General features: G+C 31.5%; 6 protein-coding genes across 8 annotated transcripts; 5 read left to right on the forward strand and 1 right to left on the reverse strand.

Annotated features, from left to right (window-relative positions):
- The first annotated feature begins 928 nt into the window (after window positions 1–928).
- On the forward strand, window positions 929–3262 carry LOC103489173 (putative SNAP25 homologous protein SNAP30). Its single transcript, XM_008448200.2, has 6 exons — window positions 929–1136; window positions 1427–1964; window positions 2293–2386; window positions 2497–2624; window positions 2719–2816; window positions 2926–3262. Exons 2-6 carry the CDS (start codon window positions 1482–1484, stop codon window positions 3023–3025), a joined length of 903 nt encoding a protein of 300 aa, XP_008446422.2. The 5' UTR covers window positions 929–1136; window positions 1427–1481; the 3' UTR covers window positions 3026–3262.
- A 3018-nt stretch (window positions 3263–6280) lies between these two features.
- Window positions 6281–9646, forward strand: LOC103489171 (probable leucine-rich repeat receptor-like protein kinase At1g35710). The gene is made up of 11 exons (XM_008448198.3): window positions 6281–6580; window positions 6687–6834; window positions 7013–7084; window positions 7448–7519; window positions 7819–7890; window positions 7995–8138; window positions 8233–8313; window positions 8421–8492; window positions 8617–8688; window positions 9258–9329; window positions 9433–9646. The coding sequence occupies exons 1-11, from the start codon at window positions 6484–6486 to the stop codon at window positions 9521–9523; spliced, it is 993 nt and encodes a 330-aa protein (XP_008446420.1). The 5' UTR covers window positions 6281–6483; the 3' UTR covers window positions 9524–9646.
- A 2559-nt stretch (window positions 9647–12205) lies between these two features.
- LOC103489169 (heparanase-like protein 1) lies at window positions 12206–14462 on the forward strand. The gene is made up of 9 exons (XM_008448197.3): window positions 12206–12406; window positions 12514–12550; window positions 12628–12811; window positions 12894–13048; window positions 13133–13366; window positions 13460–13649; window positions 13754–13879; window positions 13950–14049; window positions 14145–14462. The coding sequence occupies exons 1-9, from the start codon at window positions 12206–12208 to the stop codon at window positions 14460–14462; spliced, it is 1545 nt and encodes a 514-aa protein (XP_008446419.2).
- A 5305-nt stretch (window positions 14463–19767) lies between these two features.
- On the forward strand, window positions 19768–22221 carry LOC127151447 (heparanase-like protein 1). Its single transcript, XM_051091134.1, has 9 exons — window positions 19768–19978; window positions 20086–20122; window positions 20200–20383; window positions 20466–20620; window positions 20705–20938; window positions 21032–21221; window positions 21326–21451; window positions 21522–21621; window positions 21717–22221. Exons 1-9 carry the CDS (start codon window positions 19769–19771, stop codon window positions 22032–22034), a joined length of 1554 nt encoding a protein of 517 aa, XP_050947091.1. The 5' UTR covers window position 19768; the 3' UTR covers window positions 22035–22221.
- Window positions 22222–22665: 444 nt separating this feature from the next.
- Window positions 22666–25053, forward strand: LOC103489168 (remorin 1.4). Of its 3 annotated transcripts, none has more exons than XM_008448195.3 (6): window positions 22666–22773; window positions 22883–22974; window positions 23105–23383; window positions 23483–23768; window positions 23841–23922; window positions 24010–25053. In XM_008448195.3, exons 1-6 carry the CDS (start codon window positions 22748–22750, stop codon window positions 24205–24207), a joined length of 963 nt encoding a protein of 320 aa, XP_008446417.2. In that variant the 5' UTR covers window positions 22666–22747; the 3' UTR covers window positions 24208–25053. The 3 variants fall into 3 exon arrangements, with proteins under 3 accessions (XP_008446417.2, XP_008446418.2, XP_016900167.1); XM_008448196.3 differs by having other exon boundaries at window positions 23486–23768; XM_017044678.2 differs by lacking the exon at window positions 22666–22773 and having other exon boundaries at window positions 22856–22974; window positions 23091–23383.
- On the reverse strand, window positions 24397–24990 carry LOC103489167 (nodulin-related protein 2-like). Its single transcript, XM_008448194.3, has one exon. The coding sequence runs from the start codon at window positions 24988–24990 to the stop codon at window positions 24553–24555; it is 438 nt and encodes a 145-aa protein (XP_008446416.2). The 3' UTR covers window positions 24397–24552.
- Window positions 25054–25093: the final 40 nt, after the last annotated feature.

Consider the following 25093-nt stretch of genomic DNA (forward strand, 5'->3'; position numbering starts at 1 on the left):
TCGAGCACCAACATGTGTGAAAAATAAATTTCAGTTTTTCAATTTGAGAAAGACGCACATAAAATAATTTATAATATTTTATTTAAGCAATTCAATCCAAAATTTGAAACTCAAGGTTAAAACTACAATTTAAAAAATAAAACAATTTGTTATTTTACTAAAAGAGGATTATTTATAGAAAAATGAGTCACAAACCAAGTGTCTATAAGTATTAGAAACTATTAAGAGAAACTCATAGATGTCTATCTGTGATACTACAAATGATAGGAACTATTATAGGTCTATCATTGATAAGAGTTGATATAATTGTTTAAAGTGTATTTTTCCCGTTATTGTAAATAATTTGCATTTTTTATATTTTTTAAAAACCCTTTAATCAAAATCTATTTTTTTATTAATTACCCCAGGCTATTGTAGAAGAAAATTTACTTTTCACATTAACAGAAAGAATTAGTAGTACATGTACACGTAGTTCTAACAAAAAACAATTACTCCCACCTCTGGATCACCAAATTTACTAAAACTTCAATCATAGTAGACCGTATTTGATTTTACCATCTAAGTTAAAATCGATAAGGCATTTAAAAAGTTAGGGAATGTTATGCATATTGACAACTTTTATTCTCTTTTAATCAATTTCTTAGAAAAAGAAATTGTTTCAAATAATAAAATTACTAAAAATATTTATAAATATAATAAAATATTTACAATTCTTAGAAAAATCAAAATTTTCTATTTTTAAAAAACTTGCGGTTTAGGGAAAGAGGGGAGAAGGGAGGGAAAGTAGGGAAGCACGTGCGCGGCGCGCTCCCAACAAAATTATTTCTGAGTCTATTTTCCATTTAATAATTTAAATAAATGAAAAGGAAAAAAGAAAATCTCAACCTGAGAATCCCAACGGTCTAAATTTGTAATGGAACCTTTTATTTTTCATTTTTTAGCAACTCGGCCGGAGACGTACAGTTCTCTGCTTTTCCGCGTCTCCTCCCATCAATCTCTTGCCCATTTTCAATTCCATCTCTGTTTAACCAACCATCGAACTCCCTCATAATCGTCAAGATCATAATCCCACTATTTCTTTTTCATTTCATAATTTCTTCCTCCTTCCCATTTCCTTTTCCTCTTCCAATTTTTAGGTATCGTCATTTCCTCTTATTTTCAGTTTCTCGATTGTTTTTGTTGTTTGTTGATCTATATATTTGTATTTACACTGCATTTTTGTGGGGTTTCTCTATTTTTGAACCCTAAATTTCTGTTTGTATGGTTTGTATGTAACCGTTATCGGCTAAATTGCTAGGAATTTCGGTTTCGTTCAACTTCCGATCCCTAATTTTACTCTTTAATTACATTCTGCATTCTTGTTTCCAGTGCTAGTTAATGTTGTTTTGTTATGTTTTCTCTAAATATTTTCAATACTATTTGACAGGTACTAGTTTTATTCACCAGACCTTTAAATTCAAGAATCTCTTTGTACAGCCAGGATGTTTAGTTTCATGAAATCTCCCGCGAAAGTTACTAAGCAGAATTCTGTAGATCCTGAACTATCAACCGGATCTGGCACTAATCCTTTTGATTCAGATACTGGGCCTGATGCCAAACAAACTCTTAATGCTGCAAGAAGAACTTCTTCCGAGCCTGTGCTCCCTATACCAAACGCTAACCCTTTTGATGATGATGATGGTTTTGTTGGAAGAAAAGGGACAGCAACTTCTTCAGGCTCTAAAGACAGATACAAAAATGATTTTCGCGACTCCGGAGGACTTGAGAACCAGAGTGTGCAGGAATTGGAAAACTACGCTGTGTATAAAGCTGAGGAGACCACGAAATCTGTTAATAACTGCTTGAAGATCGCTGAGGATATAAGGGAAGATGCTACCAAGACCCTTGACATGTTGCATAAGCAGGGTGAGCAAATTGAGAGGACCCATAGGATGGCTGCTGATATGGATAAAGATTTAAGTAAGGTAGGTTCTCTGGTTTTCATCAGACGTGTTCTCAATATATTTTCTTGTCATATGTTGTCCTGAAATTTCTAGTTGCCCATTTTGATCAGATATATTTGGCTTGCAAGTTTTTGTGATGATTAGGTTGTGGATGTCGTACTCTGTAGGATTGAAATTGGTTAAGAACGAACAACCGTTTAGTTTGCTAGGAATTCTATATGTAAGCCAGAGAAGGAATGAATATATTTTTTGTCTTGCTTTTTCATTGTAATGTGTCCTTTTCTCATGATACCTTGATTGATCCTCCATGTGTTTGTTAATGTTCATTTTTTAATTATACTTTATCCAGGGCGAGAAGCTTCTGAATAATCTTGGTGGCATGTTCTCTAAGCCTTGGAAGCCAAAGAAGACCAAAGAAATTACAGGCCCTCTTATAACAGCAGGTTGTTACATCTTCGTTGGTTCTTTTGCTCACTTATCACTGACATTCTTGTATATATCTTACTGCCACTCCCATTTTTATCTGCTATTAATCTCCATTTTGGCTGGCCAGATCATTCCTCTGGGAAAACTGAAAACAACAAGGAGCAAAGGGAAAAACTGGGTTTATCTACGGGCAAAAAACAGTCAGCTACTAAAACACCACCCTCTGAACCATCAGGTGCAATGCAAAAAGTTGAGGTGAGAGCATCAGTTGTTATCATTTCTCTATCTTAAAGAGTATAGCATTCTCATGGTTCCAAATCTAACGAATATGTTATGTTTAAAAACACAGGTAGAGAAGGAAAAGCAAGATGATGCGCTCTCGGATTTAAGTAATATCTTGGGTGATCTGAAGAGTATGGCTGTGGACATGGGAAGCGAGCTTGATAGGTCATACATGCCATCCTCTTTTCTCAATTTAAACAATGTTGTTGTATAAACATCTCATCAATCAGTTAGCTTAGAACATAGTTCTGAATTGATACTTTCTAAAATGCAGGCAAAACAAAGCTCTGGATCATCTAAGCGATGATGTTGACGAGCTGAACTCTAGAGTGAAAGGCGCCAATCAACGAGCTCGCCATTTGATTGGGAAGTAAATCAAACACAAGTTCTTTCTCTCCCACCTCTTCCAAGTTTGTTCAAGCTGGAAGGATTTCGTTCAAACATTCTTTAATTGTTGGTGTGTTCTTTTTTTTTTTTCCCTCTCGTTTTGTAAGGTTGTGTAACAAGTACAGAACTTTGCTTATATTCTTTCAAAGAAAAAACATGTATCCCTTCATCTTGTTGAAGATAGATTGACTCAAATTTAGATAATAAAAGCTGAAAATTTAATAGTTGTTACTGTTCCTTTTTCTTTTTCTTCTTTTCATGGATTGATTAAAATGGAAGAGAAAAAGGCTAGATGTGAAAGAAAAACCCAAATGGAGCTTTTACATACATATATATTTCCATAGATTCAGACAGGTACAGCCTATACAGCAAAATTACATTAATTCCATAAACTAAAAAAAGAAAGAAAAAAAAAGAGGTATGAAAGTTCCATAGTACCCCTCAAAAGAAAGAGAACCTCATGAATCCTGCCATGTCGGTATTTTGTACCTTATACCTCCAAAATTAATGAAACTCATGGGTTTCTTTTGAATCTTGCCCCCGACCCGACCACCTATGACCTTTTTTTTAATAAGTAAAAACATAGAGTAAATACCTTGCCATTTCCATGCTTGTTTTTGCCATTTTCCACATCAAAATGAACTCCCAATAACCTTCCTCTCTTTGTGATCAGCGAACTTATAACAGGCCAAAACTCGAACGATTGGACACAAAAACAAGAATGGAAATAGCAACAATAACCCAAAACAAGGCGATACGACATTGGACAAAACTCGTTAACTAATCAGCATAATCTTCTTCTACTTTTGGTCGAGGATTAAATATTCATCTTGATCCTTAACTAGCAGGATTCAAGAAAGAAAAAAAAAGAAAAGGGACGTGCATGATATCTATTGGAATATATCAAGAGAAACTGCTGAGAAGAGAAATGGCTAAAATGACTGTTCTAAATTCTAATAAAGAAAGATTCTCCTTGCTCTTTCTTTGCTTTTTCTTTCTCTCTTGATCAGTTGTGAAGAGGGTTTGGCCCCGATGGCACGAGTCTCTTCTCGACGCCGTACCGAGGATCAATCTCATTATGTGTCAACAACGGCGGCAGGACATGAACAGGTAGGCGATGTTGGTAAACTCTATGAAGATGAATACACAAAGAACGTGAGGTTTCATGGGTGAGAGCATCACAAGGATGAAGCTGCAGTTGGGGGAGAGAGGTGGTCGGAGAAGCATCTGGCACGGCTGTGGAAGTGGACGAGGTGACGAAGATGAGTAGAACTATCAAGATGATCATGATGAAGAGGTGGCCAATGGCAGAAAAAGACGAGGACGAGGAAGAAAGAGAGGGAGAGGCTTTCATTGTCAAGAGTTTTTCTGATTGAGAAAGAGAGAAAAGGGCAGGGGAAGAAAGAAAAGAAAGAAATAAAGAAGAATTGGGAGATGAAAGCAATGAGAAGAGATTGATGAAAGGGAAAGGGAAGTAAGTTTAAATGCAGAGCAAGAGACTCATGAAGAGGCTGAGGATTAGGATTTATTATGGCGTAATGAAATGAGGACTGAGCCGAGGGGCCACCCATTGGCCAAGGGTATAGTTGGCAATCACTTTCACTCTTCATTAGAGCTTTTGCTTTCATGTAAGTAAGTAGACATCATCCTTTGATCATTCTATCTATACTTTCAACGGTTCAGATTGTTTTTTATTTCTTTCCAATATTTCCATCCTAACATTACCTTTTTTTTCTTTAATTCAATATGTGACATTGAATGAATGAAACATTATAAGTAATAATAAATAAAATGATATGATGTGACACTGGGTGAAGATCATGGTTTTGTGTGTGGATAGTCGATGGGTTTAAATAAGCACAAATGAGTTGTGAGAAGCTTAGCAAAGGAAATTTTTTATTGAACTATATCGATACAGTCCAGAATGCTCACAAAGGATTTTGGGACTTGGCTTTATGGGTTTGCTAAGAACTTCTGTGAGCTTAATTAAAAAAATTCTAAATTTCTTTCTAAGCAAACTTAAATGTTAAGATGATGTACTACTATCATTATCAATATCGAATTTAAAAGTTCAATTTTCAACATACCAACCGATAAAGATTCTTGAAGTTTAAGTTATCGAGGTAAGAATTCAGTGGTGCTCCTCAATGTGAAAGATTCATGTTGGTGTGTTCGTGATGAAGTCTGATGCAAAGGATGTGGTGAAGATTTTGAATGACAAGGTTGTTGACTTGTTAGAGATTAGTTTTAGCTAAAAAATTTAGTGTGTTTTTTTTTTCATTTTGTTATCGAGTTGGGAAATGTATTTGATTTTTTTTGTATGTCTAGAAGTTAAAAAATAATTATCAAATGGGTCTCTAAACATTTAACAGGTGTTCAAACCACTCAGACATTATTTAGAAAAGGTTACCTAAGCACAATCTTTAAATTTTGAATTTATTGGATGATCCAATTTTATATTAATAAATTCATTAATTTTAATAAAGGTACAAAATATTAAGAATCAATTAAACACACAAAGTTTAAGTTTAAGAGTGTATCAAACATTTTCCCCATTGAAATACCTATGTATATTTTTATTTTTTAAGTTAAAATATCATTTTTATTCATATACTTGGAAATTTGTTCAATTTTAGTTCTTTTACTCACAAGTATTGAATTGTCATATTTGTACTTTTAGTCAATTTTAAACTTAGTTCATTAAAATTATTTTTTATTAAAAATGATTAAATAATCAAAATAATTTCCCCGCAAGGAAACACAATATGTCAACATATTTTTAAAATTTATAATGAAAACGATTAAAAAAAAACTAAAGAATAATGAAAAATCTACTCTATTAAGTTTAAAATTAATTGAAAAATCAGAAATTAAAATTAGACATTATAAATTACAAAAACTAAAATCAAACCAAATGATATTTCAATTTATTTTTTAATTTCTCAGAATTTCTAAACTTATTAAATAATTTTCAAAGTTCAAAAAGAAAATATATATCAAATAAAAATTTAAGAGTAATTTCTTTTGGGGGGAAACACTTAAATATGGCATTGAGCAATAAATTTAGAAGTGTTTAGGGGTAAAAGTAAAAAGGAATTCAATGTAGAACATAATCAAATGATTATTATGATTATTACGGCGTTATATTATCATTTCAATTAAATTTATCCATTTATCTTTTTACTTGAAAATTACCTTTTTCATCTTTCATTTATGATATATTATCTCTTAAGCCTAATTTAAGCCACCGACGAACAGCGCCTTTTCCGCGTTCGAGAAGAAGTTCTTAGTGAAACAAACGATAACTGGAGCTTCTGTTTGAAGCGCTCAAGTTCTTGGAATTGGCTTTCTTCACTCAGATCTATCGATTCAACATCGATTTCATTTTCTGCATTTTTGAATTCCATTAACTTCTTGAAGTTAAGGAACTCACAGATCTGAAACAATGGCGCGGCGACTTTCACTGCCGGCGTTTTGTTTATTCTTTCTGTCATTCTCTCTGTTGAACGATCTTATTCTCTGTAAAACCCTTAAACGTGATGGTATATGCAGCATCAGCACCTTTTGTTTTACTTGTTTTTTCTTTCTCTATGTGTTTTATTGGACTGAATGATTTGTTTTTTTTTTTTTTTTTTTTTTTTTTTGTAGTGAAAGCATTGAATGAGATCAAGGCTTCTCTTGGCTGGAGAGTGGTGTATTCTTGGGTCGGTGATGATCCGTGTGGCGATGGTGATCTGCCTCCTTGGTCTGGTGTCACTTGTACTACTCAAGGAGATTATAGAGTGGTTACTAAATTGTATGATTAAATTCAACCTCAAGGCTTTTCTTTTTCACGTTTGTTCTTTTTGTTTATTGAATTGATCATTATTGTTTGATTCATTACTTATGATTCCATCCGAGTTCATTTTATTGTTATATGTTGAGAATTATCTGTATGATGAGTTAAATTGGTCTTGTTTTATCTGCTACTGTAGGGAAGTTTATGCTGTTTCGATCGTTGGCCCGTTTCCCACTGCTGTAACTAATCTCTTGGATCTTACGAGACTGTAAGCGTTTCCTTCATTAAATGTATTAGAGAAATTTGTTTACTCGTCCAATGCCAAATCTTTTCGTTACCGTATATCATTGTGCTGAAGATTAGCAAATTAGGATTTTTATATTTAGGTAAGGAGAAAGATGACGGAAACCGAAAAAACTTCCAAATCAAAATAAATGATTAGGATTGTATACGATGAAGCAATTAAAAGATGGGAAAAACATCTCTGTTTGTGTTTTGTGTTATAACTTTTGATAGACTGCATAATTATTGTTGTTACTTCCTTTTATCTCCAAACTTGGGTTCCTTTTGATGGAGAGAAAATAGTTTTGATCACTTCAGTAAAAAATGTTTAAATGTATTCTCATTGTAGGGACTTCCACAATAACAAGTTGACTGGACCAATTCCTCCTCAGATTGGAAGGTTGAAGCGTCTTCAGATACTGTAAGTCCCTTGTCTTACTCTTTTGGAGAAGTGATCTCCATTTGGACCTCGATTTTTTTATGCATACAGCGTACTTTCTGTTGCTCTATTGTATTCAGTTTTCTAACTCAACGTGGAACTATACTAGTTCATCTAGTTCTAGTAGGAAACAGAATTTTAGAGCCACCAACACTTTGAGTGTAAAATTACATATTCTCATCTAGAATTCCTTTCACATTTGCTACAGAAGTCTGAGCTTTTGGTTTTTTTTACTCCTATTTGTAGTATTTGTTACTGATTTTTGTTTGGTTCTCCCATAGTAACTTGAGGTGGAATAAGCTGCAGGATGTCATACCTTCTGAAATAGGTGAACTCAAGAGTTTGACTCATTTGTAAGTAATGCTACTTCTTGCAGTTGATTTATCATTTTCTGGTTCTTTTGCCTTTTTGTTGTTTTACGTGTGGTTATATTAGTAGTTGACAAAAATTTTTGTAGATATTTGAGCTTCAATAATTTCAAGGGAGAAATTCCAAGGGAGCTTGCTAGTCTTCCGGAGCTTCGCTATCTACACCTACAACAAAATCGTTTCATTGGACGAATTCCTCCTGAATTGGGCAACCTGCAACATCTTCGCCACTTGTAAATTTCACTTACTTTCCTATATCGTTGACAAAACTCATATTTAGTTATATACCTAATATCAATTTGATAACTGTGATTGTGCTACTGGTAGGGATGTTGGTAACAATCACTTGGTTGGCACCATAAGGGAACTCATACGCGTTGATGGCTGCTTTCAATCTCTTCGCAACTTGTGCGTAGTCTGTAATTTATAATTGCTCCAACGTTTTATTTTCCTTTATCCCTTTGGAAATTGTTGAACTGTCGATTTTGACTAACTAAATGTAATGTTGTGTGCAGATATCTTAATGATAATTATTTTACTGGGGGCGTTCCTGCGCAACTTGCAAATTTGTCAAACTTGGAAATCTTGTATGTTTCACCTTCTTCCTTTCTTTATGAGTTCCTATGGTTGAAGCATGATAACTTTCTAGTTATAGAACATATTCTTTTTGAGTCTTATGGAAGTGAATTTCTCTTTTTCCTTTTCGGTCAGGTACCTATCACACAACAAGATGTCTGGAATAATTCCTGCTGAATTAGCCCGCATTCCAAGACTGACTTATTTGTAAGTACTTGATCATTATACGTGTCAGTAGTTTAAGAATTTTTTAATTAGGCTGGAACTGCAAGCGGAACTTTGCTGTTTGATTTAGTTTTTTTTTTCCCTTCTTTTTTTCCACAAGAGTTGGATGATTAGTTTTGATTGCATTATAAGGGTGAACAAATTTATGGTAACCGTAGGTTAGCTAACAGGGGAAAGAAGTTTATAGGAACAAATACATAGTGCACCTTAACTGGTGATGATAATACAATTATTGTTTAACTCAATCCCCAACACCTATGGCCTCCCTCCAAAATAGAAAAGCAAAAAAGAGGGAAAGAAAAGAAAAACAAACAACAGATTTACAAAGTTTCCATTGTGTTTCTACATGCCTAAACACTAAGACCGTAGTTCCATGCTCTCTCGAGAGGCAAATATTTTTGTTCTTCATAAGAATACCGACTACTTCTATTTTTCCTCTATCATGGACTAACTTTTTTTGTTGTCTTATGTTGCATGCATTATTCTTCGTAATTGGCAACTCCTCTGCTTCATAAGATATTCATAATATAGGAATTTTTGTTCACTCACAGGTTCTTGGACTACAACCAATTTAGTGGGAGAATCTCAGATGCATTTTACAAACATCCATTATTGAAAGAGATGTGAGTTATTTCTTCTTCTTGTTTTCTCTTTTCCCGTCATTATCATTTGATTACAGGTATGAAACTAATATTTTTTGTGTTTTCTATATATGATGGTTGATAGGTTCATCGATGGTAATGCTTTTCGGCAAGGTGTAAAGCCAATAGGTTTTCATAAAGTTCTTGAAGTTTCAGACACAGATTTCCTTGTTTAAACTACGTCGCCTGTCATTCTTTATTCAATTTGAAGCTTTTTTCTTTCTTTTTTCTTTTTAATGTTTAACCCAAAGGGTTCTGATTCTTGGAATTATAAAGAAAAAGAAAAGGCGCTTCTTCCATTTGTGGGAATTGTAGCTTTATAGTTTTCATATCATGGAGATTAAACTGTCAATTTTGCTAGGTGTTTACTTGTTATTTTAGTTTAAAATTATGAAATTACATGAACAAGCATTTGATATTATAAAGAAGAACAACGTAAAGTGTTTGCCTAGAGGATGCTATCAATGCTTACTGCCCAGCAAGCAAGCGAAGAAGATTCATTTTTTTTTACTATTATTATTATTTTAATTAAGCATGATATTTTGATCAAATGTGGGTCAATTATAATATGATTTGATTACATAATTTTAAAATTGAATTGATTGTTACATTTTATAATGTTTATTAATTAATTTAAAATAATTATGAAGGAAAATTAAAGTTGATGAAAAAAAAAGTAAATATTAATTTATTATAATTAGCTTAATTATTTTAAATTTATTAACACACATTAACAGCATAGACATAAGTATAAAACTAGAGATTAAATTCTTATACTTAATAATCAAATGGATAATATTTTAAAAACTAGACTTAAAACTGAAAGAATAAAGAATGTATTTATCATTAACGATTTTTTCAAAAATCATTTTCTAAAAAAATTACCAAAACGTGGTAGAATCTACCGTTAACAACTCTTTACTATTCATGATTTCAAACTTTATAACAGTGGCTCTCATTATCTAAAAGAAATAATATTATAATTCATAAATTTATCCATTTTTTAAATGATAATCGAGTTTTTATTCATTTATGATATTATATAAATTATCAAATTCATTCTTACTTAATATTTAACTTTTGAAGTTGATTGTCTTATGTTTAATACTTTGAAATCAATTAATTATTTACTTTAACAAAATTATTTAATTTTGTTTTATATTTTCATCGTTAAGTAATTATAATATTTACAATTCACTCCAAGATTAAACTCTTTTTACTACTATAATAAATATAAGATTTTAGAGTATAAATATTTTTCATAAAAGAGCTATAAATATAATATATAAAAGAGAAATTGTAAGTTAAAAAAACTAAATTATTTATTTTCTTAGAAAAATTAAGCTTAATGAATTTTATGTGAGAAATTTTCATAACAAAGTTACCATTTTTTAAATATTCCAACACCAATAAAAAAAACAAGTAAACAAATCTAAACAACCGTAGAAAAAGAATTTTGAAAAAAAAATTTAGCCAAATCTAAACGGTTGACAAAACATTTTCATTTTGGACTGACCTTCTTGATTTGTTATATTTTTTAAAAGATCCTATAATAAATTTGTTTTTCACAAAATTAAATCTTTTAAAATTTCAAGATACATAAAATTTAAATTTAAATAAAAACATATATTTTTAACAAAATTTCGTAATTATAATATATATAATATTCAATACGATTTAGATATTTTGATTTAAACTTTAAACTTCAATTTAAACCAAATAAAATCCAAATGTAACAGAAAAAACTTCCAATTCTGATTTTTATATCTTCCCACTCAAAAGATATCAATTCAAAATATTAAATCTTTCATTCCTGTTTTTATATTCAAATGTAACAAAATTTTCGAAATCAATTTTTAGATAGAAATAATTTCAAAATTAATATTGTTTTATTTACTCAAATGTTATTAGACATATTTACTTAAAAATATGTGATTAACTTGAAATTCTCTAATATTTTTTTATTTTCGACATTTAAGTTTATAAATATATAATAAATTTTTTTTAAGAGACTGTAGTGTCACTCTAGATTGGATTTTTTTAAGAGACTCTTTAAAAAATATATAATAAAAATTTCAAATGAAATCATAGAATATATTTTATAAATAAATTTTAATATTTTTTCATTTTCCAAAAATATTCCTTAAAATTATCAAATTCACCTACTTTCAAATTGATTATCTCATGTTTAATCCTTATCTTGAAATCAATTAATTATTTACTTTAACTATAAAATTATTTAACGTGGTTCTCTCTTTTTCATCCTTAATTAATTTTAATTATCGTTTTAATGAATTTTATATTTTTTCCAATGAAGATAATAAAAAAAATGATCAAAATAATGAATTTCCTCGATATGTTTCTCAAATTTTCATAGTTCACACAATCCAAACTTTTATAAATATTTTAATTTATTTTATTATTTTTAAAAATATATCATAATAAAATTTATTAAATATTTAAATTAAATCTTTTAAAATTTCAAGATAATCATCTCTCATAAAATATTTAATTTTTATTTTAATAATTTTATTATCTCTTAATTTTAAAATTTAATCTGAATAGAATATATATATATATATATTTAGTCTAAATTAGTTTTAAACTTTAATTTAGACTAAATAAAATCCAAACTTAACAAAAAAAAACCTTAATTTTCCATTTTTATATCTTAAAAGATATAAATTCAAAATATTAAATCCGTTAAACAAATGTAACAAAATTTTCGAGTATTCAGAAAAGAATAATTTCCGTTGCAACAATAATCCAACTTTAGCCTTTTCACCATCCCTATAAATACTCCATCCATTCTCAAACCTTCTCTCATCTCTGTTTCCTCATCACTTCCCATGGCAACAATGACTTCCAAAGCTCTGCTTCTCACTTTCCTCTGTTTCTTCACCATCTCCTCTGCCGAATTCGTTAAAGTTTCAGTCAAAGGTGTCACCACCATTGCTCAAACTGACGACGACTTCATCTGTGCTACTTTAGATTGGTGGCCTCCTAATAAATGCGATTATGGCCAATGCCCATGGGGACTAGCTGGCATTCCTAATTTGGTATCTCTCTCTTCTTCTTCTTCTTCTTCTTCTTCATTTTCTTCTTCAGCTCTGTCTCTTAATTTACTGATCATGGAAGCTCTGTTCTTGCTCTGTTTTTTTAACAGGATCTTCAAAATATTATCTTGGCCAAAGCAATCAAGGGTCAGTTTTGTTTCTTAAGATGTGGAATTTTGGGTTTTTATCTTCACTTAATTTGACTTGTTTTTATAACTTTTTAGAGTTCAATCCTTTGAGAATCCGAATTGGAGGGTCACTTCAAGATCAAATCATTTACAGAGTTGGAAACGGATATAAGAAGTGTCATCATATGAGGAAACAGAGTGAAGGTTTGTTTGGATTCAGCAAAGGTTGTTTAACTATGCAACGATGGGATGAACTTAACGATTTGTTCAACAAAACATCGTAAGTAACAATTAATAAATCATCATTGAAAAAAGAATGTTATTCTTGTTTAATGAATTTGATTCGTTGTTGTTTGTTGCAGAGCTCGGATTACGTTTGGTTTAAATGCTTTAAAGGGTAAAAAACCAGCAAACGATGGAACTATCAATTGGGTTGGTGATTGGGATTCTCAAAATGCTCGTGACTTAATTCGTTACACTGCCTCTAAAGGATACAAAATCGATTCTTATGAACTTGGTATCGTTTCTTAAAAATTAACTTCTTACTCCCTTAATTCTCACACACATATAACTAAATTTACTATAATTCTACTGTCGTCAGGGAACGAGCTTTCTGCCACCGGAGTTTCGGCTAGGCTCGAGCCGGACCAATATGGTAAAGATTTGACAGTAATGGGGAAAATAGTTGAAGAAGTGTATCCTGATCCCACCAACAGACCCAAAATCTTGGGACCAGGTGGGTTCTTTGACAAAGAATGGTTCAGAGTCTTTCTTCAGAACACTGCACCAAATGTTGTTTATGGAGTCACTCACCACATTTACAATCTTGGAGCAGGTAAATAAATAAAAATGAATACTTTATGTATGTAGAAAAGATTATGATGATTAGATACTAATGTATATGTTATGGTTATTATTATGTATGTAGGTGTTGACCCTACACTTATAGATAAGGTTCAAGACCCTTATTATTTGGACCAAATTGCTCAAACATTTAAGGAAGCCAAGGAAGTTTCTGAGAGATTTGGGGCATGGTCTAAGCCTTGGATTGGTGAATCTGGTGGTGCTTATAACAGTGGTGGCAAAACTGTTTCTCATACTTTTGCTAATGGATTTTGGTTGATTTCTTATCTCTTTTTCTTTTCATTGAATTATAAATCTATATATATATGGAGTAATTGATTTAATTGTTTATGTCTTTTGTCTGTTTTATTGATCTAAGGTATTTGGATAACTTGGGGATGACTGCATCATTCGATCATCAGGTTTATTGTAGACAAGCCTTGATTGGTGGAAACTATGCTTTGCTTAATACCACCACTTTCATCCCTAACCCTGATTACTATAGGTAAGTTAGTCAACATTCCATTATAATCAACATTTATTTAGTAACTAAACATTTCTTGTGTTGGAAACAGTGCTCTACTGTGGCACAGATTAATGGGGAAGAAGGTCTTGGCAGCATCCCACGACAGTTCTCCATACCTTCGTGTTTATTCACATTGCACCAAAAACGAAGTAACAATTACTCAACTCAAAGCCTTTTGTTATCTTCTTCAAATGTTGTGTTTGATTGTATACCGATGGTTCTTTCTTTTAATTATGATTTTCAGGAAGGTGTAACTGTTCTTCTAATCAACCTGTCAAACTCGACAACACATGATGTGAAGATTGTAAACGACAGAAACATTTACCCAAATTTCGTAGGCAGCAAATTAAAAGCAAGAGAAGAGTATCATTTGACACCCAAAGACGGTGATATTCAGAGCGATGTTATGCTTTTAAATGGAACTCCTCTTCAGCTTACACCAACGTTGGACATCCCCAAAATGTCGCCCAAGCTTGTCGATCCCACTTCCGTTGTGACGGTTGCTCCTAGTTCTTATGTCTTCGTCTCCATCAAAGACTTCAAAGCTTCTGCTTGCGCCTAAATACACACACACACACATATATATATATATATATATATATATATATAATTTAAAAAGATAAAATTTGTGTAGGTTTTTTAGATTTTGCATTTTGAGTTGGGGATTTTTTTAGTATTGGTTATTAATTTTATTTTTTTTCTTTTGTTAACATTGATTTATGACTGACAATATATATGGGTTTTTGTTGATAATTATTTGCTTCCCCATTTCTTTATCTTCTTATTATTGAACTTCAATGACAATATGGAACTCATTAAGGCTCAAACAAATCCAAAAATTGAGATATGATATAAGCATGATCATCTAATGGATGAACTAGGTGAGTCTAGGACTCAGGCCCAAGTGGCAAAGGATAAAGCATGTTAAAGATTTTGACATTAGAAGAGAAACTTTTGGGGAAATATGCTTTGGAACTAAAAGAAAGGAAGAATTCAGAAAGAATACTTTCCTTCAGTGTAAAAGGTTGACAAAACATTTCCATTCTAGGTTGACTTCGTTGATTTGTTATATTTTTCAAAAAAACTCTATAATAAATTTGTTTTTCACAAAATTAAATCTTTTAAAATTTTAAGATACATAAAATTTAAATTTAAATAAAAACATATATTTTTAATAAAATTTCGAAATTATATTATATATATATATATATATATATATATTATATCCAAAACGATTCAATTTAAACCAAATAAAATCCAAATGTAACACAAAAAAAACTCAGAATTCTGATTTTTATATCTTCCAACTTAAAAGATATCAATTCAAAATATTAAATCTTTCATTTCTGTTTTTATATTCAAATGTAACAAAATTTTCGTTTATAAATATGTAATGTCACTCTAGATTGGAATTTTTTTTTGTCATATTCAATTTGGTCCATAGAACTCGTTATTTTATATTTAGTTTAAAGTAATTATGAAGTAAAATTCTAAATTTAATTTGAAAGGTGATGAAAAGAATTAAATTTTCATTTCTTATAATTTGTTTAATTACTTCAAATTTATTACCACAAAAAATAAATTTAATATTAAAAATGTAAATATCAAAATCTAGACACTAAGTTAAAACAAGGGTCAATTAGAGATATAACATTGGGCTCCAAATTAATTAAGAATATAGCAAAGGTTTAAAAAATTTGCAAATATGGCAAATTTTGACAATGACAAAAATGCCCCTACATATACACTTTTAAACTAATGCCCCTACCTATACACTTTTAAACTTCGCTTCGTATTCTAATTTCAAGCAAACTTCTTCACATTTTCCTTTCATTATTCTACTTTCTTCTTCTTTCTTCATATTCCGATTTGGTTTCCAGTGCTGATATCGGTGCCTTCTGCTCCACTTCATCAGACTTCTTTGTTTTGCGTTATTCACTTTGCTACATTCTCCACTTCGCTATGTTCTCCACTCCACCTATACAATGTAAATTATTTGTTTTTCGTTTGAAATAATAAGTTACTTTCGTAAGGTATCTTTATTTTCGTTTGGTCATAACCTGTTTGAAGTAGATTTTCTTCTTTTTCTATTTGTTTGAAATTGATTCCTTCATTTTCTATTTGGTTGTGCTCTGTTTTTCAATTTGTGTGTTGTTACTTAGGGTTAAGGTCTATCAATAATATGTTTATATATCACTGATCTATTTAACTGGTTTGTGTTGGGATGTTTAACTTGTTTCTTTGGCATGTTGATCTATTTAAGGTTTGTGTGTTGCTTAGGGTTAGGGTCTATCAGTGATATGTTTGTATCATTCATAGTCTTGATGGATATTTAGTTTGTTTGCATTGGGATGTTAGTAGATAATTTAGTTTAATGTATATTTTTATGTGATGCTGTTTATGTTCTATCAGTGATATGCTTCTATCAACTCAACTTGAAGGATGTTTTACTTGTTTATGTTTGATTGTTATTAGATATTTCACTTTAATGTACACTTTTTATATGTTGTTTCCTAGGGTCTATCGATGATATGTTTCAATCCTTGATAGTCTTGGAAGATGTTTAGCCCGTTTGACTTGGGAAGTTAGTAGAAGCTCTAGTTTAATTTGGATTTTTTGTGTTATGTTGCTTAGGGTCTATGACTGATATGTTTCTATCACTGACAAATTTGGAGGATGTTTAACTGGCTTATATTGGGATGTTTAACTTGTTTGTTTGGCATGTTGATCTGTTTTAGGTGTGTGTTAGTGCTTAGGGTTAGAGTCTATCTGTATCATTGATAGTTTTAAGGGGTATTTAGTTTGTTTTTATTGGGATTTTAGTAGATAATTGAGTTTAATGTATATTTTTATGTGATGTTGTTTATGTTCTATCAGTGATATGTTTCTATCAACTTGAAGGATGTTTTACTTATTTGTGTTAGATTGTGATTAGATGTTTTAGTTTAATATGCATTTTTTATAAAGTCTAATTCAATATTATTATTTCAGGTTGTTCAAGAAAAGAAACGAAGTGAAAACTATGGAAATAGCGAAGAATGTTAAAAATGTTAGGCCGAAGAGACAACTTAACCGATCAAAAAAAATGTTGGAGAACGCAAAAGACTAGAATATTGCAAGAGACCGATTGATTTATCCCTAGTTTTGATTTGCAACTCTCTCATTGAGTAAATTTATATTGTACTATATTGGTTTTGTGGATATTCCATAATAGAAAAGATCAATGATAGACTTTACATTTTGTTTGATTTTGTTATATTGATTCAAAAAAGTGTTGGACCACAGGTTGAATATTGCAAATTATTCCTCTTTATATTCTTAAGTAGTCGTGGCTCTTCAATGTATGTTGAAGTTTATTAATGATAACGGTGAAAAACTTCATGGTGACATTACCTCTTCACATTTAGTTATGTGCTTTTGTGTTTCCATTGAGAAATTAGTACTATACATGTTGAATAATTGCAAATTAGATTAATTGGTGCATTTTATTGAGAAAAAAGTTTGGTTAATATACGTATAAAGTCTATTATTTATAGAAGCTATCAACAATAGTTGACTAATATCGGTGATAGAATCTATCAACGATAAACTTCATAGTAAAGTCAATATTCGATAAAAACTATCAAGCTAAAAATTAAACTCCATTATAACATTTACTGTTACACTTATAACATTGATTAATCATAATTCTGAATTACTGCAAAAGAAAGAAAAATATACAGTTATCATCCTAGTGTTACACTCATAGCATTGATAGAAGATAGAGTCTATCACTGATTGACTCATATCAGTAATGAACTAGGATATGAGTCTATCAGTTATAAACTACTATCAGTGATAAACTAGGATTAATACAAGTCTATCACTAATAGACTAATATCACTATGCAAATATTAACTATATTCTATCAGTGATATATTTCAGAAAAGGAAAAAAAAAAACTCAATTTATTTTAACCTAAAAACGTAAAATTGATAGAAAAATTCATAATATGCTCAATTTCAACGAAGTCCCATACAAGTAAAATAAAAACATTTTTTTCTATAAAAATTCTAGTAAAATCATCACATTGAATCGAACAAAATTAACCTACAGAGATGAAAATAAAATTGTAAAAATGGGATGAAGTCAAATGAAAAATTTAGGGACAACTCACATCTGAAAACAAATATCAAACTGAGATGATTAACACAAATTGGATGAAAAAACTAAGAAACAAATCTAACTTATTTTTAAAAGAAAATTTGATTACATACCAATAAAATTGATACCAAACCCTAACATTGACCTAAAGTAGAAGCAAATGAAAAATTGTTGAACGCCAAAAATTGCCGAACGCCCAAAATTGTTGAACGTAAGACGAACGGTTGGAAGAGAGAATTGAATGAAAAATCGACTAGTTGGAGGCGGAGACAAAATCACAAAAGGAAAAGAGAGGACGAATCATGAAAAAAAGAGAATTTTTAGGTTTGAGAGAATGAAGAAGATGATATTAGCGATTGAGGAGTAGATCGTACATAAGAACAGCTGTAGTAGAGAATGAAGAAGACCATCGTCAAAAGGTAGAAAATCGTGCCATGTATTTTTCATCTAAATTAAGGGCATTTTAGGAATATATAAAAAGGAAAGAAAAAATTTGCTATATTTGCAAATTGTTGAAGAAATTGCTATAACCTTGATATGTTATGCCAAAAAAAGCCACCCATTATAAAAACTCTTAAAACAAAACGTAAATGTCATTGGTAAAATTTAGATATTTAAACTAAAGACTAAATTGAAATCAAACTCAAATACATGCTATTTTAAAATCAAGATACTAAATAAAAAATAGATTCAAAACACAAAAAAAAAAAAAAAAAAAAAAAAAGTATTTACTATGATAATTTTTGTATAAAAAATAGTCAAATCTAAACATTCATCTGCCTCTTAAAAAAAATTTGTTTAACCTATTGATTCTTTGAAAAAAAATAGATTCACCAAAAAATTTTAATTTTAATTTCTCTACAGCCACTTTATCATATTTTTTAAGGGACCCTTTAAAAAATATATAATAAAATTTTCAAATGAATCATTAGAATATATTTTATAAATAATTTTTAATATTTTTCATTTTCCAAAAATATTCCTTAAAATTATCAAATTCACCACTTTCAAATTGATTATCTCATGTTTAACCCTTATCTTGAAATCAATTAATTATTTACTTTAACTATAAAATTATTTAACACGGTTACTTCTTTTTCATTCTTAATTAATTTTATTTATCGTTTTAATGAATTTTATGTTTTTTTTTAACGAAGATAATAAAGAAAAATGATCAAAATAATGAATTTACAAAATATTTACGATATAGTAAAATTTTAAATTTTATTAATAATAAAATTGATAGATATCGATATGTTTCTATCAAATCTTCATAGTTCACCCAATCCAAATTTATTTTACTATTTTTAAAAATATATCATAATAAAATTTATTTATTTTTTAAATTAAATCTTTTAAAATTTAAAGATAATCATCTCTTAATTAGTCGTAAAATATTTAATTTTTATTTTTAATAATTTGATTATCTCTTAATTTTAAAATTTAATCTAAATAGAATATATATATACCAATATATATATATATATAGTCTAAATTAGTTTTAAACTTTAATTTAGACTAAATAAAATCCAAACTTAACAAAAAAAAACCTTAATTTTCCATTTTTATATCTTAAAAGATATAGATTCAAATATTAAATCCGTCGAAACAAATGTAACAAAATTTTCCTTACAACAATAATCCAACTTTAGCCTTTTCACCATCCCTATAAATACTCCATCCATTCTCAAACCTTCTCTCATCTCTGTTTCCTCATCACTTCCCATGGCAACAATGACTTCCAAAGCTCTGCTTCTCACTTTCCTCTGTTTCTTCACCATCTCCTCTGCCGAATTCGTTAAAGTTTCAGTCAAAGGTGTCACCACCATTGCTCAAACTGACGACGACTTCATCTGTGCTACTTTAGATTGGTGGCCTCCTAATAAATGCGATTATGGCCAATGCCCATGGGGACTAGCTGGCATTCCTAATTTGGTATCTCTCTCTTCTTCTTCTTCTTCTTCTTCTTCATTTTCTTCTTCAGCTCTGTCTCTTAATTTACTGATCATGGAAGCTCTGTTCTTGCTCTGTTTTTTTAACAGGATCTTCAAAATATTATCTTGGCCAAAGCAATCAAGGGTCAGTTTTGTTTCTTAAGATGTGGAATTTTGGGTTTTTATCTTCACTTAATTTGACTTGTTTTTATAACTTTTTAGAGTTCAATCCTTTGAGAATCCGAATTGGAGGGTCACTTCAAGATCAAATCATTTACAGAGTTGGAAACGGATATAAGAAGTGTCATCATATGAGGAAACAGAGTGAAGGTTTGTTTGGATTCAGCAAAGGTTGTTTAACTATGCAACGATGGGATGAACTTAACGATTTGTTCAACAAAACATCGTAAGTAACAATTAATAAATCATCATTGAAAAAAGAATGTTATTCTTGTTTAATGAATTTGATTCGTTGTTGTTTGTTGCAGAGCTCGGATTACGTTTGGTTTAAATGCTTTAAAGGGTAAAAAACCAGCAAACGATGGAACTATCAATTGGGTTGGTGATTGGGATTCTCAAAATGCTCGTGACTTAATTCGTTACACTGCCTCTAAAGGATACAAAATCGATTCTTATGAACTTGGTATCGTTTCTTAAAAATTAACTTCTTACTCCCTTAATTCTCACACACATATAACTAAATTTACTATAATTCTACTGTCGTCAGGGAACGAGCTTTCTGCCACCGGAGTTTCGGCTAGGCTCGAGCCGGACCAATATGGTAAAGATTTGACAGTAATGGGGAAAATAGTTGAAGAAGTGTATCCTGATCCCACCAACAGACCCAAAATCTTGGGACCAGGTGGGTTCTTTGACAAAGAATGGTTCAGAGTCTTTCTTCAGAACACTGCACCAAATGTTGTTTATGGAGTCACTCACCACATTTACAATCTTGGAGCAGGTAAATAAATAAAAATGAATACTTTATGTATGTAGAAAAGATTATGATGATTAGATACTAATGTATATGTTATGGTTATTATTATGTATGTAGGTGTTGACCCTACACTTATAGATAAGGTTCAAGACCCTTATTATTTGGACCAAATTGCTCAAACATTTAAGGAAGCCAAGGAAGTTTCTGAGAGATTTGGGGCATGGTCTAAGCCTTGGATTGGTGAATCTGGTGGTGCTTATAACAGTGGTGGCAAAACTGTTTCTCATACTTTTGCTAATGGATTTTGGTTGATTTCTTATCTCTTTTTCTTTTCATTGAATTATAAATCTATATATATATGGAGTAATTGATTTAATTGTTTATGTCTTTTGTCTGTTTTATTGATCTAAGGTATTTGGATAACTTGGGGATGACTGCATCATTCGATCATCAGGTTTATTGTAGACAAGCCTTGATTGGTGGAAACTATGCTTTGCTTAATACCACCACTTTCATCCCTAACCCTGATTACTATAGGTAAGTTAGTCAACATTCCATTATAATCAACATTTATTTAGTAACTAAACATTTCTTGTGTTGGAAACAGTGCTCTACTGTGGCACAGATTAATGGGGAAGAAGGTCTTGGCAGCATCCCACGACAGTTCTCCATACCTTCGTGTTTATTCACATTGCACCAAAAACGAAGTAACAATTACTCAACTCAAAGCCTTTTGTTATCTTCTTCAAATGTTGTGTTTGATTGTATACCGATGGTTCTTTCTTTTAATTATGATTTTCAGGAAGGTGTAACTGTTCTTCTAATCAACCTGTCAAACTCGACAACACATGATGTGAAGATTGTAAACGACAGAAACATTTACCCAAATTTCGTAGGCAGCAAATTAAAAGCAAGAGAAGAGTATCATTTGACACCCAAAGACGGTGATATTCAGAGCGATGTTATGCTTTTAAATGGAACTCCTCTTCAGCTTACACCAACGTTGGACATCCCCAAAATGTCGCCCAAGCTTGTCGATCCCACTTCCGTTGTGACGGTTGCTCCTAGTTCTTATGTCTTCGTCTCCATCAAAGACTTCAAAGCTTCTGCTTGCGCCTAAATACACACACACACACACATATATATATATATATATATATATAATTTAAAAAGATAAAATTTGTGTAGGTTTTTTAGATTTTGCATTTTGAGTTGGGGATTTTTTTAGTATTGGTTATTAATTTTATTTTTTTTCTTTTGTTAACATTGATTTATGACTGACAATATATATGGGTTTTTGTTGATAATTATTTGCTTCCCCATTTCTTTATCTTCTTATTATTGAACTTCAATGACAATATGGAACTCATTAAGGCTCAAACAAATCCAAAAATTGAGATATGATATAAGCATGATCATCTAATGGATGAACTAGGTGAGTCTAGGACTCAGGCCCAAGTGGCAAAGGATAAAGCATGTTAAAGATTTTGACATTAGAAGAGAAACTTTTGGGGAAATATGCTTTGGAACTAAAAGAAAGGAAGAATTCAGAAAGAATACTTTCCTTCAGTGTAAAAGGTGGTTTCAAAGATTCAAATCCATGAATTGCATACAAAGCATATTTTAAACTTCACTTCTCTTCTATTCCCTTAAATTATTAAAAAACCTTAAAACTTTTTGACTTTTTTTCAACTATTATTTAATAATTTTCTCTTCAGTTGGCTTGGTCTTCAAATAAACCACACCCCCCACCTCCTCCTCTATACGCCATCACCATAATTTCCATTTCCCTTGGACACAAGATAGATATCTCTCATTATTCCTCAAACTCCTATGGATAATTTGCTCAAACAAATGGGGTATTTATTTATTTAATCTTCCCTTTTATTTTCCCAAATAAAATAAAATAAAATAAAATAAGATAAAATTCCCTCCCTCTTTCTCTCTAATATTATCTACTAATTTCAGGTCAAGATATCCTAAGCCTCAACAGAACAGAGAAGCACAAAGCAATAGAACAGACGTATATTTGGCTCCACACAAATCTCCATCGTTTAGAGGTAATTAATCAGTTTGATCATTTGAGTGTTTATCAAATTTGAAATAGAAACAAAACCCACAAAAAAGTTTTGAACTTTTTAAAGATTTATTAGAAGTTATAACAAAAATATAATAGAAATGCATTTGTAGAGAAAAAAACATTTGGGAACTGGTTGGGGAGACAATTTTCACGCCAAATGAGTCGAGGGAATGAGTTCTCCGACGACGGAATAGAACGTGTAGCCGCGGTTGCAGCGGCTGTCTTTGCAATTCATTTGGTTGAAGAATCAGAATTCTCAAAACCTCTGAAGAAGATTGATCGTCCTAAATCGTCGACACTTCCAAGGATAAGGATCGTCGAAGAGGATAACCGTACCCCGCCTCCACGTCCGGCACCGGAACCTGATAGGATTTTACGGCCGTTCTCTAGTTAGTATTCCATCAGTTCTTTATATGATATATGTTTGGTTAGCTTACAAGTTTAGTCCCTTAAATTTGGATTTGAATGTATTGAATGATATCTTGTAGTAGATGTTGCAAAGAATCCTGAAGAAGCGACCGGCGAGAAACCGGCAGCGAAAACCGAACAACAAAAACAGAAACCAACGGGAAACATAACCTTTCCTTCTCCACCCGTCGTGTACGACTACTCCGGCGACCGCGGAAGAACTGAAACAGAGAAACCGTTGCCAATTCCTCGACCTCCAACTCCACCCATCTCTCGAAAACCACCAACTACTCCAATCCAAACAAGGCCTGAAGAAACCAAAGCAGATCTCTGGGAAAAAGCAGAGCTTGCTAAAATCCAAGAGAGGTAGGTATATTGTTACGAAAGAATTATTCAAAGTGGCTGTCTGTCTGTTAATAACCGTTACGAACATTTCAGATACCAGAAGGTAAACGAGACAATTTCTTACTGGGAAACGAAGAAGAGAGAAAAAGCCATACGCAAATTTGAAGCATCACAGGTTCTTCATCAGTTTCTCTCAGTTAAAAAGTTTGTCGAATCAGTTCAAATTTTGTTGATTAATTGATTCTGTTTTGTAAATTTGAAGGTCTTGGGAACAAAGAGGAGTGAGAGGGAAAAAGGAAGAAAAAAGTTCGAGGAAGATATGGAATTTATCAAGCAAATTGCTGGAGAAGCAAGAAGCAAAGCAGATCGTAAGAAAAAGAATGAGATTCTTAAAGCTAATCGGAAAGCTGATATTATTAGACAAACAGGGGACCTTCCTGTTTCTTGTTACTGCTGCTGAAGAACATTAACAACTATGTTGACCATCAAATTACAATGATTTGACTGCTTTTTTTTCTTTTCTTTTTGTGTTTACATGACCGAATGAATGCTTTGTGAACAAAAATAATCAATAATTCAGGTTGTTTTCAGATGGGTTTTCTGTTTTACTCTGTTTTTCGCTACCAGCCCTGATTATGCTGAAGTTTCATTTTTGAAGACAAAGACCACACATCTAACATATATTATATTAATTAGTACATGCAAATTCATCATAGGTTAAGGTTTAGCATATAATGCAAACCCTTATCTACAAAGAAATTACACAAACCACATAAAAATAAAAAAGAACAGTTGCCGAAAAGTGTCATTTCTTCAAAAATCCAGCCATTTCAGCCATTTCCGAGAAACCCCCACCCTCAAATCCTCCGTCTTTCTTCTCGGCGGCGTTCTCCTTCTTCGGCGGCTCCTCTGCCTTTGTCGGCTCGGAGCCGGAACCATGAGGAGCAGAATGAGACCCTTCGTACTCATGGAGATAGTTCTCAGCCTTCTCAACATACATACCAAAACCTTTGGTTTGATCCAATTTTCCATAATCGGAAGCAGCTCCGAGAAGGTCGGCAGTGGCACCGGCGACTTTGCCCTTGTCAACAGAGTCGCTGCCGCCGCCAAAAGATGACTTGGCGGCGTCAGCAACCAGTTTGGCGCTGGATAAGAGATCGGAAGCCGATGTCTTGTGGTGGTCGGGGTTTTGGTCTTCTGGCTTGTCGGTGGCATCGCTGCTGAGTTTCTTCAGGAAGTCCATGAATGCTTATGAAAATGTAAACAAAACTTGAAAACAGTTCGATTTTTTTGTTTAGTTTTGTTTGTTATTTCTTGACGATCGAAAGAAACTAATTATATAGATG

The sequence above is a fragment of the Cucumis melo genome, chromosome 10 (genome assembly GCF_025177605.1).
Source record: "Cucumis melo cultivar AY chromosome 10, USDA_Cmelo_AY_1.0, whole genome shotgun sequence".
Classification (NCBI taxonomy): Eukaryota; Viridiplantae; Streptophyta; class Magnoliopsida; order Cucurbitales; family Cucurbitaceae; genus Cucumis; species Cucumis melo.

Coding starts and splice junctions, on each gene's coding strand:
- LOC103489173 (XM_008448200.2), top strand. CDS start 1,482: ATGTTTAGTTTCATGAAATCTCCCGCGAAAGTTACTAAGCAGAATTCT. Junction 1,965..2,292: donor TGGATAAAGATTTAAGTAAG/GTAGGTTCTCTG, acceptor TACTTTATCCAG/GGCGAGAAGCTTCTGAATAA. Junction 2,387..2,496: donor AGGCCCTCTTATAACAGCAG/GTTGTTACATCT, acceptor TTGGCTGGCCAG/ATCATTCCTCTGGGAAAACT.
- LOC103489171 (XM_008448198.3), top strand. CDS start 6,484: ATGGCGCGGCGACTTTCACTGCCGGCGTTTTGTTTATTCTTTCTGTCA. Junction 8,139..8,232: donor CTGCAACATCTTCGCCACTT/GTAAATTTCACT, acceptor TGCTACTGGTAG/GGATGTTGGTAACAATCACT. Junction 8,314..8,420: donor TTTCAATCTCTTCGCAACTT/GTGCGTAGTCTG, acceptor TGTTGTGTGCAG/ATATCTTAATGATAATTATT.
- LOC103489169 (XM_008448197.3), top strand. CDS start 12,206: ATGACTTCCAAAGCTCTGCTTCTCACTTTCCTCTGTTTCTTCACCATC. Junction 12,551..12,627: donor CTTGGCCAAAGCAATCAAGG/GTCAGTTTTGTT, acceptor ATAACTTTTTAG/AGTTCAATCCTTTGAGAATC. Junction 12,812..12,893: donor GATTTGTTCAACAAAACATC/GTAAGTAACAAT, acceptor TGTTTGTTGCAG/AGCTCGGATTACGTTTGGTT.
- LOC127151447 (XM_051091134.1), top strand. CDS start 19,769: ATGGCAACAATGACTTCCAAAGCTCTGCTTCTCACTTTCCTCTGTTTC. Junction 19,979..20,085: donor TAGCTGGCATTCCTAATTTG/GTATCTCTCTCT, acceptor TTTTTTTAACAG/GATCTTCAAAATATTATCTT. Junction 20,384..20,465: donor GATTTGTTCAACAAAACATC/GTAAGTAACAAT, acceptor TGTTTGTTGCAG/AGCTCGGATTACGTTTGGTT.
- LOC103489168 (XM_008448195.3), top strand. CDS start 22,748: ATGGATAATTTGCTCAAACAAATGGG. Junction 23,769..23,840: donor CTTGCTAAAATCCAAGAGAG/GTAGGTATATTG, acceptor CGAACATTTCAG/ATACCAGAAGGTAAACGAGA. Junction 23,923..24,009: donor GCAAATTTGAAGCATCACAG/GTTCTTCATCAG, acceptor GTAAATTTGAAG/GTCTTGGGAACAAAGAGGAG.
- LOC103489167 (XM_008448194.3), bottom strand. CDS start 24,990: ATGGACTTCCTGAAGAAACTCAGCAGCGATGCCACCGACAAGCCAGAA.